General features: G+C 37.3%; 1 protein-coding gene across 7 annotated transcripts in view; it reads left to right on the top strand.

Moving 5' to 3' along the window:
* Positions 1-17,031, top strand: part of GTF2I (general transcription factor IIi) — a 106,898-nt gene that overhangs the window by 40,821 nt on the left and 49,046 nt on the right. For 3 of the 7 annotated variants that reach the window (XM_078074497.1, XM_036112613.2, XM_036112616.2), the window contains exon 9: positions 8,342-8,419. In XM_078074497.1, coding sequence (XP_077930623.1) covers positions 8,342-8,419 — 78 coding nt within the window. Of the gene's footprint in view, positions 1-8,341; positions 8,420-16,239; positions 16,300-17,031 lie in introns of all 7 variants that reach the window. The other 4 variants (XM_036112608.2, XM_036112614.2, XM_036112611.2 and 1 more) reach the window with 2 other exon arrangements.

A 17,031-nucleotide genomic window follows, 5' to 3' on the forward strand; every position in this document is an offset into this window, starting at 1 on the left:
CTTTCTACAGTGCTTTTTACACAAGCCAAGCAAATATCTCCTTACTCTCCCCGCCCCCCCATCCCCCTGTTTCTACTCTCCAAGGAGATTGCTTTTAACTCTACGCTGTTTTTTTTGCCTTCAGTTTCTTATTTTTAAATGTCAGCTTGTACTGTTATTTCATACAGATTTTTTTGGGTAACTTTATTGAGGTACAGTCTGCTGCCAAATTCACCTGCCCCAAGTATAAAATTCAGTGATGTTGGGTACATACTGAGTTTTGCAGTGATCACCATAATCTATTGTTGGAACATTTCTGTCATCCCAAATGGAAACCTGTTGCCCAAGTAGAAACCGTGTTCCCACCATTAGTCTAATTTTGGGTTTTGTAGGTGACCTGGACATTGCATATGAGTGGAATCCTACAATAGGGAGTTTTACATTTTGCTTCTTTTACTCTGCATCGTGTTGGGAGGCTCATCTTCAAAAATAGTTGTAGTGTACCTACGTAGTTCATACCTGAATATTATTCCATTGTACAGATATACTACCTTTTCTTTATCCAGTCTGTTTACCATTTGGTGGACATTTGAGTTGTTCCCACTTTCTGGCTGTTCTGAATAACATGGCTGTCAACATTCACGTATTTGTCTTTGTTAGGAAAATACGTTTGTCTTCATTTCTCTTGGGTAGATAGATACCCAGGAGTAAATTGCTGGTTCTGTGGTAACTCTGTGCTTAACTTATAAGCAACTGACAAATTTTCCAAAGTGGCTGTACGTTCTTAGCAGCAGTGTATGGCGGTTTCAGTTTCTCTGTATCTTGGCCAACATGTGGTATTGTCTGTCTTTTTTGATAATAGCAATTCTAGTGAGTATGAAGTGGTATCTCATTGTGTGGGGTGTTTTTTTTTTAATGCTTTTAAATAGACATTTTATTTTTAGAGCAGTTTTAGGTTCACAACAAAATGGAACAAAACATATAGAGGGTGTTTTCATGGATCTTCTACCCTGCACATGGAAACCCTCCCTCCCACGATTAACATCCCACATTAGAGTGGTATTAGAAATGATGAACCAGGGGCGCCTGGGTGGCTCAGTCGTTAAGTGTCTGCCTTCGGCTCAGGTCATGATCCCAGGGTCCTGGGATCGAGCCCCGTGTCGGGCTCCCTGCTCCTAGGAGAGCCTGCTTCTCCCTCTCCCTCTGCCTGCCGCTCTGCCTACTTGTGCTCTCTCTCTCTGTCAAATAAATAAATCTTAAAAATAAACAAACAAATAAATAAATAATGATGAACCATTATCACCCAGAGTCCATAGCTTACATTAGGGATCAGTCTTGTGCATTTTGTGGGTTTTAATAAATGTATAATGACGTGCATTCACTATTAGAGAGCATACAGAGGAGTTCCACTGCCCTGAAAATCTCTGTCCTCTGCCTTTTCATCCGTCTCTCTTCTCTAACACCTGGCCATCAATCACTGATCTTTTTACTGCCTCCATTGTTTTGCCTTTTTTAGAATGTCCTAGAATTGTGATTTTAATTGCATTTTCCTAACGACGTTGAACATCATTTTATGTGCTCATTAGTTACTTCTATATTGGTTTGATGAAATGTCTTTTTAAATCTTTGGCTCATTCTTTAATTATGTTGTTTGTTTTCTTTCTTTTTTTGTTATTTATTTATTATTGAAATAGAGTTGACCTACAATGTTACATTAATTTCAGGTGTACAACATAGTAATTCGACAATTCTCTACATTATTCAGTGCCCACCATGATAAGTATGACTATCATCTGACACCATACATTATTACAGCATTGACTACATTCCCTATGCTGTACTTTTAATCTCTGTGACTTAGTTATTGTATAATTGAAAATTTGTACCTTTTAATCCTTTTTCCCATTCCCCCATGCATCCCTTCTGGCAACCACCCATTCTGTGTATTTAAGAGTCTGTTTGTTCATTTGTTTTGTTTTTTATGTTCCACATGTAAGTGAAATCGTCTTGTCTCAGTCTTGTCTGACTCATTTCACGCAGCATAATGCCCTGTAGGTCTGTCCGTGTTGTCACGGATGGCAAGATTTCCTTCTTCTTTGTTTCTCCTTTTTTTTTTTCCATTTTCTTTTTATTGATATTTTACTTATAAGAGTTTTTTATATATTCTGGATACAATTTTTTTAAATCAGAAACAATGTTTTGCAAATACTGTTTTCTACTCTGTGGCTTGTGTTTTCATTTTCTTAATGGCGTCCCTTTAAGCCTAAAAGTGTTTTCATTTTGATGCAATTCAGTTTTTCAGATTTTTCTTTTATCACATGGGGCTTTGATGTTTTTACATCTGAGAAAACCTAAACTCTCTGCCTCACCTGAGATCATGAGGAATTTTACATTGTGCTGTGTTTTTCTTCAGTTATACAGTTTGAACTCTTATGTCTAAGCCTCAGGCCTGTTTGAATTCATTGTTGCACGGGTTGCCAGGGAAGGGTCTGATTCATCCTTCCGCGTGTGGATGCCCCGCTGCCCTGGCGTCCTTTGGGCGTCCTTTGTTGAAAAGCTGTCCAGTCCCCATCGGATCGCCTCAGCACCTCTATCAAACTGCAGGTGACCAAGTGTATTGCTGTCCCCTTGAACTCGAATGCCCAGTCTTAGACCAGCAGCAGCACACTGTAGCTCATGTCATTTGAAGGTTTGGTTTTGTTATCTGTTAACATATGGAACAATGAGGATATAATGATTTTACTGTCTCCCAATGCTGCTGCTCCTTTCCCACTTGGACCATCTAGTTAAATTGATTTTTACTGTTCAAGTTCTTTGAGAACTGAGCATGATCTTGGACATTTTACTTTAATGTTTGCTTTCTTGCCATGTTCCATTTCTGGGGCGCAAGTGGTTTTGCTAATTTATAAAACGTACAGCTCTTCCTGACTGGATTACAATTCCATTGTTAGGATTTTTTTTCTTTTTTTAAAAGATTTTATTTATTTGGCAGAAAAAGAGAGAGAAAGCACAAGCATGGGGAGCGCCAGCAGAGGGAGAGGGAGAAGCAGGCTCTCTACTAAGCAGGGAGCCTGATACGGGTCTTGATCCCAGGACCCTGGGATCATGACCTGAGCTGAAGGCAGACACTTAACCGACTGAGCCACCCAGGCGCCCCAGGATTTTTTTTCTTACTCTGGTTCTATGAATGAAAGCAACTTCATCTTTTAAAGATAATACATAATTTTAAAAGATCATTGTATTATTACTAAGAATATAAGTTATAATTAGCTTTGGTGATTGGCAACGAGAAATGGACATTTACTGCATTTTCTTATTGAAGCCATATATAAACTGTATAACCTGAGCAGAGGCTATAGCTGGGGTCCAGAAATTTTAGTTGTGTCAAATGCAGTTTTATATCACTGCAAAATAGTGATGTTCTTGGTTTCACCTCTTAGAGGGGACGGAAGCCGATTGTAATTTTGTTATATCCCAGTTTGCGCTGTTGCAGAGCCTGTCACTGTGGAGCTTTTACTCTGCTCTCACATTAGTTAAAACATTATCTTGGGGCGCCTGACTTGCTCAGTCGGTAGAGCATGGGACAACTCATGATCTCAGGGCTGTAAGTTCGAATCCCATGTTGTGTGTAGAGATTACTTAAGTAAAAAAATCTTTAAAACAAATTACCTTAATGCAGTGAACTTCAGACTTAAGGTTCATCTAGGAACACAAGGATATTATTAGAAAATCTCTAAACTCACTTTCTCATGTTATCGAAATAATTAGAAATAATATATCATCTGAGTAGATGATAAGAAGGCTGCAGAAATCCTTAACCTGATTGGTTGGGCTATCATACAGAGCTGTAAATGCCAACCCATCATTGTGTTGAATAGAGAACCACTGGAAGCACTCTTCATAGAAAGAGGTGCATTTTCACCAGTTTCTTGCCAGTGTTCTAGTACAAACCAGTACAAGGATGAGGTGTAAGTAATTAGGAAGTGGAGGCACCATTAACTTGTACAGATGATTGGATTGTGTGTGTAGAACACCAGAGAATCAACTAGAGAACCGAAAACAACATGCCGAGAGTCTGACTTGACTTTGTGAAGTGTGAGAAATTCCAGATATAATAAGAGTTCCTTTGAAAGATTTCTAAGTACTACATTTGACTAAGAAAGAATTAAAAATGAAGGATGGCAGGGCGCCTCGGTGGCTCAGTCGTTAAGCGTCTGCCTTCGGCTCAGTTCATGATCCCAGGGTCCTGAGATGGAGCCCCACGTCAGGCTCCCTGCTCAGCGGGAAGCCTGCTTCTCCCTCTCCCACTCCCCCTGCTTGTGCTCTCTCGCTCTCTCTATCAAATAAATAAATTCTTTTAAAAAAAAAAAAACTTAAAAAAACACTTTAAAATAAAAAATTTAAAGGCTAATAAAAAATTTATTATTCATCGATATCCCATGGTAGTATTTCTCCAACTAACTAGCACTTTGTCTTGTAGACACTTGTGTATCAGCAGATGCAGAGCCATCGCCTTACTGGGTTGAATGGCAACGAGGAACTCCACTGATGGGAACCAGAGGTTAACTGCCGTTTTTATAAGGCGGCAAAGGGTCAAAGAACACATGCACCTTAAAATGATAAGAAAGGGGCGCCTGGCTGGCTTGGTTGGAACTCATGACTCTTAATCTCGGGGTTGTGAGTTCAAGCCCCATGTGGGATACAGAGATTACTTAAAAATAAAATTTTTAAAAATAAATAAATAAAATGATAAGAATACCAAAGTATCATCTGTAATAAAGCAACAGTTTAAGCAGTCATCAAGAATTTTTATTTTTTTTATTTTTTTTAAAGATTTTATTTATTTATTTGAGAGAGAGAATGAGAGACAGAGAGCATGAGAGGGAGGAGGGTCAGAGGGAGAAGCAGACTCCCTGCCGAGCAGGGAGCCCGATGCGGGACTCGATCCCGGGACTCCAGGATCATCACCTGAGCCGAAGGCAGTCGCTTAACCAACTGAGCCACCCAGGCGCCCCATCAAGAATTTTTAAAGCTGCTGTTTCTGTCTGCTCTTTACTGAGTATGAGCAGAGTGTTTGCCAATCTGCCGGCACAACTTCATCTTTGTTGGATTTTTATCTCCATTTCTTTAACTATACTAAGCATTTTCTCTTGCTTCTTGAATCTCTGATCATTAATTTTTTGGATTAGCTCTTTGTAAGTACAATACAACCCTTTGTCATCTGTCTTGCAAGTAGCCATTCCCTGTGTCTTACATGTCCTCTGACACATTTTGGCTGACTTTGCCATCCTTCATTTTTTTTTTTAAGATTTTATTTATTTATTTGACAGAGAGAGAAAGAGATACAGTGAGAGAGGGAACACAAGCAGGGGTGTCAGAGACGGAGAATCCCAAATGTTTTTCCCCCTCCTTTTCTTGTATAATTCCCTCCTGTTAGAATCCTGCCAATCAGATATTCTTAGTATATTTACTTCATTTGACCTGTGTCCTGTTGTCTAAGCCATGGCTCATTGCTACCCTCCTTACCTCACTGCCACTCTGACCTTCCCTGTTGGGCTCTCACCACTCATGCTTGCCCCCTCATCTAGCTCAGGCTCCTAAAGCCCTCGCTCGGTTTCCCCTGCCACTCCTGTCAGTCCTCTTCTCATTCTGCCACCATAGGCCAAGTCTTAGTTTTTTGGGAGACGTGCAAGAAGGTACCATTGAATATCTTTATTGGGAGGAAGTATTTGAATCTTTTATATTTTTTTTTTACAGAAGGTTTTTCCCTTTCTTTTTCATGCCATAGGAGATCTCAGTTTTCTGTTTAGCTTTTAGTTGATTGCACTTAAATCATCATTTTGGACATTGTTTTCTCTCTTTTATTCACATAGTCATTTCCTGAATAGTTTGTATCTAAAAATAAACATGCTGAATTGAGAAAAGTCCTATTTTATTGAATTCTTTAGCCATCTGTATGTATGGATATAATAGTGTTGCTATCAAAAAAAAAAAAAATAGTGTTGCTATCATAGAGGTTTCTTTTTTCTCCCTTGTACTTTATATCTTCATATTCTCAATTTATGCTGCAGTTTCTTTTCATATTTCCATTTCACTTTATTTTTTATATATTTCTTGGGTATAACAGTCATGGTCCAGTCAGGAGAAAAAAGCCATACCAGTTATTTGAATGGAGAAAATTTACTGTAATGATGAACTGGTTATAGTCATTAGCTTTGTAACAAGAAAGAGTATGTTAAAGTATAAGTAACAACCCAGGGAATTGGCTGCCACCCCTAGAACTTTAATTTTGACTTACGAGGTGGGAGACTATTTGGATGTTACTGATGTCTGAGGGGACGGGGACGTGTTAAAACTGGTTCTGGTAGTGTTGGAAAAATTTTCCAGTGGGTCTTGCTATTGCTATGGGAAGGGTCTACTTTCAGCAGGTTGATGGAGGGCACAAGCAGTGACCTACCCTGATCGGAACAAGATGCAGACAAGAAGCCGAAAGGAAGTCACGGGTTCATGTTCTCTACTCTAGCCTTGTAGCCTCCTCCCTGCTGTGTTCCCTTGGGAGTTTTTGCAAGGAGCCAAACTGGTTTGCAGTCCAGGCTCCAGCAGGGTCTCAAAGGGTGTGTCTGGAACTGGGACAAGAGCTTCATGACCGCACTGGCTACTGCCTCTGGCTGCTCCATCCACACCCTTCTCCACGTATTTGGACTTTCCTAGAACAGCAGAACAACAGTTCCCCGCTGGTAGGATGTAGCTCTCTTTCCTACAGAGTCAGTCATTTCTGCCCTCTCCCCAGAATGAGGACTTCCAATGTTCTGACAGTCATTGTGCCTATCCCTGGGAGACCTATTAGTGTCCATTCATGAGGTATATTATTCGTGTCTCAAATGTACTCTCAACCTGTTTGAATATTCTTTTTTCTAGAGGCTACATGGTAACAGAAACCGAACAAAACTTGTAAAATAATAATGCAAAGTAGAATGGAGAACAGTTTATATATCTAAATACATTGTATTTGCAGAAAGACACACTCCTAACATGGAAGAAAATATGCACAGTGTTCACATTTCTACAACTTGTCACAAGAATTCATACCTTCTTTAATTCATTACCCATTATATTGTATTTCCTTTGCCTTCAGTCAGGACCTTAGCTGGTAAGGTTGTTTACCTGGTTGAGGTCACCTGAACCTTCATTCCTGAAGGGTCTAAATCCCCAGTGGATTTGCCTTTTTTGTTTGCTTTCATTTTTCTCTTAACTTTTACTGATGAACACTGATGTAGTAAAGAGACCGCCCACAGAATCTCAGGGGTTCTAGATTGTTCCCTGCCGCTGTTGTGGGGAGCAAGCCTGTTTCCCGTTGGTAATTGCTTGTTGCTTTAGGAGTAAGTGTCCCATAGCACGGCAAGCTGGTTCTTTTTGAGCTATTTCCAGTTGACAGGATTCTCTGTGTGCTTCTCACGTCACATAGCGCCAGCACAGGATTAGTCCGTCAGGAGAACTGTGTGGTCGTGCTTAGCCTTCCTACGTGTGCGGTTGGGCAGTGTGTGCTTTTGTGTCTAGCCACAGAGGTCCACGTCCAATTACCTATCCTAATTGTTGGCAGATCATTAGGCAGAAAGGTGTATGTCGTACCCTTGTTAATAAAGAGATTTATTAGGAGGGAAAAAAAATCAACATATCTTATTAAAGTGATTCTTAACTGCGGAGTATTGAGTCATTACAGCTGAGGTTTACAAGTGATTTCCTTCCTTCCTTCTGTCCATCCTCCTTTCAGAAGGAGGCAGAGGGCAGAGGGAGAGGGAGAGAGACAGTCGTAAGCAGGTTCTGTGCCCAGCATGGAGCCTGACGCAGGGCTCCATGTCTTGACCCTGAGATCATGACCTGAGCCTAAGACAGATGCATAACCAACTGAGCCACCCAGGCGCCCCTACGAGTGATTTTCAATAGTTTGTAAAAGTCTCTAAAAGTCTTTTATTTCTTTAGTAAGCTCTACACCCAGCATGGGGCTTGAACTCATGACTGTGAGATGAGGAGTCGTGTGCTCTACTGACTGAGCCAGCCAGGAACCCCTGTAAAAGCGTTTTTAATGTTGAGTGAAAAGAGAGTGTGACTAATTTTCTTCAAATCCAAAGATAAGAATGTCAGAGAAAAAAGCAGCAAATAATCTCAGAAAATTAGTAATAGTTAAAACTTTGTTTAGTTTGGATTTTAGATGAATTTTGCCCCTTTGCTACCTAGCAAACTTTTGTCCTTTCAAAGTCTTTATGTATGCATTGCGCTGCATTATTAGGGCAGGAGAGATTTTCCTACACCATCTACCTGCATGCCCTACAGTGTAATTAGATACTTTGATTTGTTTTTACAGGTATTTCCCTGGAAATGGCAGCTGTGACAGTAAAAGAAGAATCAGAAGATCCTGATTACTATCAATACAACATTCAAGGTAATACTATGCATTCCATTTTTCTTCCCAAAAGTTATTGGTGGTTAAAATTCAAATTTATCAATTGCTTGAGTTCGTTAAATACTCATTTATTGATTGTTTCTTGATTGGCATGCATGCTTATAATTTATCACTGGAATAAGATAGATTTCAAAAATGTGGCAGTGAAATAAGTAATCTGTCTACAGGGGAAATGTAAAATAGCCGTTAATATTCTTAAAAGGACAAGCAAAAGTTGTGGCACAATTTAGAATTCAATTCTAGTTTCTAGTGTTAATTTGCAAGACACAAGAGGTCTTCTGAACCTCGAATGCTCTATTTGTGCAACAAAAAAATACTTGTGTAAGTATTATCATTATCTTAAAAATCTGTAAAAGGTAAGACATTAATAAATTTTTAGCTATTATTTATCACTTCGTTCCACATCTTTTTGCTTGCTTATTAGGGAGGCATTAAAAGTTGTGGTTTTATAATGCAGTTTGCTCTTACCCGTCATTGGATTTTAGTTTAGAAGAACGTTTTCTATATTTTATAGTCTGTTTTATTTTTATAGATGCATAAAATACATGAAAATATTTAAAGTATAAAAGCTGATTAGTTTTGTTGTCGGTATATACCTATAAAGCTATCTTCACTGCAGTCAGGATAATGACATTTCCATAACCCTCAAGTTTCTTTGTGTTCTGTTGCAATTCACTGCCCTCCCCAGCCAACCAGTGATCTGTTTTCTGTCATTTGACATGAGTTTCCATTTTTTTAGAAATTTCTATAGGTGGAATCATTATAAAGTATGTACTGTTTTCTTGGGATGGGATGTGACTTCTTTTCATTCCACATAATCGTTTTGAAATTCATCCACAGTGTTACATATATCCATAGCTAATGCTATTTTATTGCTGAGGATTATTCCATTGCTTGGCTGTCTACCACAGTTTGTTTATCTCTTTGTATATTGATGGATATTTTGGTTGTTTCTAGTTTGGGGGGCTCTTAAAAAAAAAGTTGCTGTGAATTTTTGTGTGCAAATTGTTGTATGGAAATATGCCTTCATTTCTCTTGAGTAGATTCCTAGAAATGGAATAGCTGGGACATATGGTAGGTATTTAATTTTGTAAGAAACCCGCACAGTGCTTGTACTATTTTACATTTCCACCGGCAGTTCCTAGTTGTCCCACATCCTTACCAACACTTGTCCTGTCAGTCTTCTTTTTAGCCATTTTAGTGAGTGTCTTGCAAGACCTCGTTTTACTTGTGATTTGTGATTTGCCTAATAGTTGTAGCTCATTTAAAAAGATAAGCCCTTACCAATTCTGGAGCATTGTAAAAGTTTTATGAATAAATTTATTCTGATATCTGTATACATATATTAAACTGTTTCATAGTGAATTTCATTATTTTTATTTTTAAATTTTTTTATTTTTTTTAGAATTTCATTATTTTTATTCGTCAGTTTTGAACACTTTTTTTTTTTAAATTTTTTTAAAAGATTATTTATTTGACAGAGAGAGAGAGAAAGAGATCACAAGTAGGCAGACAGGCAGGCAGAGGGAGAGGGAGAAGCAGGCTCCCTGCTGAGCAGGGAGCCCGATGCGGGGCTCGATCCCAGGACTCTGGGATCATGACCTGAGCCGAAGGCAGACGCTTAACCAACTGAGCCACCCAGGCGCCCTGAAAATTTTATTTCTTGTGATGTTAGTAATCACACGGCTAAGAGGTTGAGACAATTCTATGGAGTTTTAATTAGACAGTTAAAATTTTGGAAAAAATTTAGCCTTTATAAAAGTAGCTGTTGGTACCTTACTAATACATGGGCATAAATTTAATAAATATTGTGGAATACAATAGTCTTTTTTTGTTTTTACACAGATTATTTTTAAAATAAAAAGTCTGCCTTCATCTTTGGTATTGTCTGTTTAGAGTTGTGTTATTCTCAGCCATGAGTATAAAAGCTTTTCTGTCCCCTTTTCAGATTGTAGGTTGAGTGATTTAAAGTGATGCATGAGAAATGAGGGTTGGAAATCAGATGTTTGTAGAGGGAAAGATGGCTTGAAATGATGGTACCTTAGGTACAGTTAAAGGAAGTAGGAGCTATGTTTTATAAAAATTTTGTAGTTTTACATTTAGGTCTTTGATCAATTTAGGCCTAATTTTTGTATGGTGTGGAAGATAATTTGGTTCAAACTTAGGCATATGGATATCCAAATTTTCCAGTAACATCTGTTGAAAAGACTTTTTTTCCATTGCATTACCTTTGTATCTGAATATTCTGTTCCATTGATCTGTGTGTCCTTTTGCCAACTTCACATGTGTTGAGTACTATAGCTAATAGTAAGTCTTGAAATCAGAGTGTGGGAGTCCTACAAAATTGTTCTTCTTTTTCAAAATTATCTTGTCTATTGTAGCTCCTTTATTCATATCAGTTGTAAAAATCAGCTTGGTGATTTGTTGAAAAAACTGTGGGGATATTGATAGAGATTATGGTGAATCTGAACAGCTGATTTGGGCTAATTCCCTTCATGCCTGATCTTTTGGTTCATGAACATGGTTTCTCTCTCTTACCTGTTTAGCTTTTCCTAGGTTTCTTTTATCAGAACTTTGTTTTCGGCAGAGAGATCCCATAGTGCACATTTTGTAAGATTTACATCTAAGTATTTAATGTCTATTGTTGTTACTGAAAATGGTACCGTTCTTTTACATTTCAGCTTCCAACTATGGCCAATCCATAGAACTGCGGTTGATTTTTAAGTACTGACCTTGTATCTTGTGACTCAGTTAAAATTCACTTATTAGTTCAAGCAACTCGTCGGTAAAATCTTTGGGATTTTCTAAGGAGACAATGTCATTCCTTCTGTTTCCTTTCCTTGTGTTAATTGTGCTGTCTGGGACCCTCTGGTCTTGTATTGAACAGGAGTAGTGAGAGTAGACATCCAAATCTTTCAGTATAATAGCTGTGGGGTTTTTGTAGATGCCCTTCATCAGTTTGAGGACGTTCTCTTGTGTTCAGTGCTTATAGTGATTGGATGTCGAATTTGTAGAAGGTCTTTTCTATATCTCTTGAGATAATTATATGGGTTTTTCATGTTTACTCTGTTAAAATGGGGATTGGTACTAATTTTCAGATGTTAAACCAGCCAGGCATTACTGGGATAATAAACCCTATTTGGTTATAATGTATTCTTTCTATGTATTATTGATTGTTCTTAAGAGGAATGTGTCAGAAGACTTCTTTTCTTGTAAATGTCTTTGTATTTGGTTTTGGTAATACTGACCTCAGTAAAATGAATTGGGAAGTGGTGATGTATTGGAAGAGTGTTTTTGTAGAATTGGTACTATTCTTTTCTTTAGTGTTTGGTGAATTTTGCCAGTGAAGCCACCTAGACCTTTTGGTTTCCATAATGGAAAGTTTTTAAACTCGGTCTGTTTTTTAATTTTTAAATTTCTTTTAGTAGTTGTGGGCTGTTGAGGTTATGTATTTCTTGATTGAGCTTTAGCAGTTTGTGTCTTTTAGGGAATCTGTCTACTTTGCCTTAAGTGTCCTTTTTTTATTTTAATATTTGCAAGGTCTATAGTGATGCCCCTCTCATTTCCAGTTTTCTTAATTTGTGTCTTTTTTTCTTGGTTGTCTGGCTCAGGGTTTCTCAAGCTTGTCAATATTGACATTTTGATCCAGCAGTTCACTGTTGTGGGTATCTCTCTTATGCTATGAATTGTAGAATGTTTAGTAGCTTTCCTGGCCTTTACCCAGTGGATACCAGTGGTATCTCCCTAGCTGTGACCATCTAAACTGGCATAATTATATAGTCACTCCCTGTGGAGTGGGGACACAGTCACTAGCAGTGGAGAACCATTGGTCCAGCTCTAGAGCTTTTACGTAATTTTCTTTTTTCTCAGAGATCCAGCTTTTATTTTCAGTGAGTTTTGCTCTTAAGTTTCTTTTTTCTTGTTTTAATTTTAATTTGTTTTTATTTTATGTTTCTTAAGATAGAAGAGTAAATCCTTGTTTGCGATCTTTTCTAATACAAGCATTTAATGCCATAAATTTCCCTCTTAAGCATCAGTTCAGCTGTAGCCCACAAACTGATTTATACTTATTTTCATTCAATTCAAAACATTTTCTGATTTTCCTTGTGATTTCTTCTTTGTCCTGTCATTTTTGTAGAGGTGTGTAGTTTTTTTTTAAATAAGTTTTTATTTTGATTCCAATGTAGTTAACATACAGCATTATATTAGTTTCAGGTTTACAGTATAGTGATTCAGCACTTTCATACAGTACCCAGTGCTCATTGCTGACAAGTGCGCTCCTTAATCCCTCTTACCTATTTCTCCCATCCCCTGCCCACCTCCCTCTGGTAACCATTTGTGTGTTTCTGTAGTTAAGTGTCTGTTTGTCCCTTTGTCTTTCTGATATTTTTTCCCCTTTACTCATTTGTTTTGTTTCTGAAATTCCACATATGAGTGAAATCATAGGGTATTTATCTTTCTGTGACTGACTTATTTTGCTTAGCATAATATTCTCGCTCCATCCATGCCATTGCAAGTGGCAAGATTTCATTCTTTTTTATGGCTGAATAGTATTCCATTCTCTCTGTATTCCACATTTTCTTTATCCATTCATCGATAGACACTTGGGATGCTTCCGTAATTTGGCTAATTGTAATTGTAAATAATGCTGCTATAAACATAGAGGTGCATATATTCCTTTGAATTAGTGGTTTTGTATTTTTTTGGGTAGATACCCAGTAGTGTGATTACTGTGTCATAGCAGGAGAAGTGCGTAGTTTTAATTTCCACATACTTGTGGACTTCTCGGGTATCTTTCTGTTACTGATTCTCAGTTTTTTTCTATTACGGTTGGTGAACACTCTTTGTATAATTTCAGTTATTTTAACTTTGTTAAGGTTGGTTGATAGTCATTTAGGTCTGCTATCTCTACTGCTATTTTTGACTGCTTGTTCTAGCAGTTAAAACAGTATTGAAATCTCCAACTGGCTTTGGATCTGTTTCTCCTTTCATGCTTTCTGAAGGGCTGTTGTTAGGTGCCAGTATCCTTAGAAGCTTCTTCCCTTGGACTCCTTTCTAGGCAACCCCCTTTGAGTGGTAACCCTTCTTGTGACCTGTAGCAACCTGCATTAGTTTTGTCTGGTTTTGTATTTCATGTAAGTGGAATCCTTTTGCATGTACTGGTTGTTTTAGGCTCCAGTTTAAAAAAAAAAAAAAAATTATTTATTTATTTATTTATTTAATTTTTAAAAGTAATCTCTACACCCATTTTGGGGCTTGAACTCACAACCCCAGGATCAAGAGTCACACACTCCACCAGAATGATCCAGCCAGGCAGCACTAGGCTTCTTTTATAAAACAAAATTTGTGAGACATATTGTTAGGTGTGCTTATAGATTATTTATTTGCATTGCTATATTGTATTTCTAAAATACTTTCTTTTAAAGTGAAATAGTGAAACCTAAAGACATAATGTACATCTGCCCAGGTTTATGGAATCTTATTCTTTAGACATCTTCTCTTAGGAATGTTTGATTTTCATGACTGGGTAGACACCACTAGCATTTTGAGTGTGCTTAGAATGAATAAAATCCAAATATGTGTGTTAAAACATACATAGCTAAAATTAAACATCATAGGTAGTTTGAGAGGACAGTGATCTGGAATGGTATCCTGGGCAAATATTAACCACTAGAAATCAAGTTTAACAATATTAATTTGAGGCCAAAGAAAAAAAAAGTAATAGGTAAAATAGTTAAACTATATAATGTATACTAATAAGTAACTGAGGTGAAATAGTGATTATTAATATATACCGTGTGTGTGTGTGTATATACACACACACACACAAACATATACCTTACAATATAGCCTCAAAATTAAAATAGAAATAAAGCATTGACACAATTGTGATAAATTTATAGACCTACAGTCATGTGGGATTTTTTTTTTTTTTTAAGGTTTTATTTATTTATTTGACACAGAGTGCACGCACAAGCAGGGAGAATGGCGGGCAGAGGGAGAAACAGGCTCCCTGCTGAGCAGGGAGCCAGATACGGGACTCCATCCCAGGACCCTGGGATCATGACCCCAGCGGAAGGCAGATGCTTAACCAACTGAGCCACCCAGGCGCCCCAGTCATGTGGGAGAGTCTAACAAATGACTGTCAATAACTAAAACATCATGCTGATGAATACCCATAGATTATAAGTAGAATATTTGCATTCTACAGTTTAGAAAAATAAGCTAATTGATGCACATGTAGAACTCAGCACCAAGCACATAAATTTACAAAGCATGGATCTTTTACAAAAATTGACTTTATCCTTGTTCACGGATAACCTTAAATTCTCTGAACATAATATAATTAGTGTAATTAGAATTCAGAAGTAAACAGGTTATTTATTAATTAAAGATTTTATTTATTTATTTTACAGTGAGAGAGACAGCGAGAGAGGGAACACAAGCAGGGGGAGTGGGAGAGGGAGAAGCAGGCTTCCCGCTGAGCAGGGGCTTGATCCCAGGACCAGGACCAGGACCTGAGCTGAAGGCAGATGCTTAACAATGAGCCACCCAGGTGCCCCATAAACAGGTTATTTAAAATAGAAATCCTACAAAAATGTACTTTGTGTTAAAGAGGACCTTAGTTTTAAAAAACTAGAGCAGAACAATACTTAGGATACTACGAAGCCAGACTTAAGAAAAAGCAGCTAAAGCCGAACTTAGAGGTCAAGTAACACCCTTAGCTATCATTTAATTAATTGTTTTCTGTGTATTGTTTACCCAGGAGCGCCTGAGTAGGAAGCAGTCAATCAGGCATTTGAATTCAAGCCTCTTTCATTCAGCATCTTGCTCTTAGTTGAAATTTCAAATACAGTTTGTGCATTTTCTCTGAACTTTTTTTCTTCTATGACATGTTCTTTACTTATAATGTGTAGTTTGAGTCTTTGTGAAATTTCTCATGAGTTAGGGGCACTTTTCAAAAGTCTTATAACACTATCCTATATTCAGAGATAGTGAAGTGTTTTGTATTCATTTTAGTACAAGAACGTTGTTTCTTTTAAGTAGACATTAAAAGCACAACGTTTTGTTGTCTGTTTTAGATTGATTACTCTCGTCACTAACAAGCTTGATACTACATGTAACGTGCTGTCAGAATCTTTATAGTGTTCTGTGAAGGTTTAGTTAACTCAGAATACTTACTGTATTAATAACTAGGAAGAACAATGTGAGGTTATTAAGGAATCCTGTGGATCTGCAGGAAAGGGGGAATTGTGAATTAATAACTGTTAGTTTGTCTTGTTTCCGTTTCAGTGGAGATTCAGGCTTGCTGATAGTTTAATTACATGATTTTAGAGATTCTGAGGAAGGTATAACAATTTGATTCTGCAGTTCTCTTCAGCATGACAAAAAATTAAATATTTGTAAGGGAAGGAAGAAATACACCTCGTGTAATAAATCTGCAATTACAATCTGTATGAAGTGAAAGTTGCAGTTTGCTGTTAGGAACCAACCTTCTACTGGGTAGAAAGACCCATGTCCACCGTTTTAGACATGTCATTCCCATTCAATCCATATATGTCTGGTCATTTTCAAAATCTCATTGGACTGTCTATATACGAATTTATCTGAGTACACCTTTTCCATTCAATAAGACCATAAATGGATGCCACTCGTTTTGTCATATTTTTTTCATTTTGCCTTTTTTTGTTCATGAAAAGGCTGTATTACTCCATATCTCTCACCCAAATTTGTTTACTGAAGTGACCCAAAATACATTTTTGGGATTACTTTTGAAGTATTATCTTTGTATTCCAAAGCAGGCCCTTCCGAAACTGATGATGTTGATGACAAACTCCCCCTTTCGAAGTCTTTACAAGGTATAACCTTTTTGCTTCCGTTTTCCCACATACTGTTCTGATGTGATGTTCTTTATATTGGACAGACTGTGTTTTAGTATTAATATCTGTATTGTTACTTTTCTAAATGGAAAAGGAAAAAGAAAATGTATTGGCCTTTTTTTTAAACATAAATGAACTTCACAAGCAACAATTTTTCAAAACCAATTTTCCCTTTTGTGAATCTAGTAATGAATCTCGAAATGGGTACATGACACACTTTCATATTTAAGGTAAAGTACACATTTATACCTTATATCAGAATAGCCAGAAATACGGTGTTTATTGTATAGTTAGTAATGTAAATTTCGATAAGGTCATGTTGATACTTAGTTTTTAGAAAGATTTGTGAAATACCACTTTGTAAATAAATCCCTAAGTTTATTAATTGAATACTTTTCTGGGAATTTTTGTATAGTGTGCCCTAACTTGATGATTGTAGGCTATTTGTGATGGCTTTTACTTCTGTCTATTCTGGCTGTGGTCGAGTAGGATCTGTTTTTTTTTGTTGTTTTTTTATTTTTAGTTTTACTTTGACTGTAAATGTAATTGCTTATTTCAGATTTAAAAAAAGAACAGAAAGGACCTGCACTCTTTGTGATATTAGGGTGGAACAACCTCCTTACCTTGTTATTCTTTACCCACCCTTTCCTCACTAAATACTGGTCTCTGCTCCATTAACTCCCGTCCCTTTGACCTCACATCTTTGTTTCC

This window comes from Halichoerus grypus, chromosome 6 (assembly GCF_964656455.1).
Source record: "Halichoerus grypus chromosome 6, mHalGry1.hap1.1, whole genome shotgun sequence".
NCBI classification, from domain to species: Eukaryota; Metazoa; Chordata; class Mammalia; order Carnivora; family Phocidae; genus Halichoerus; species Halichoerus grypus.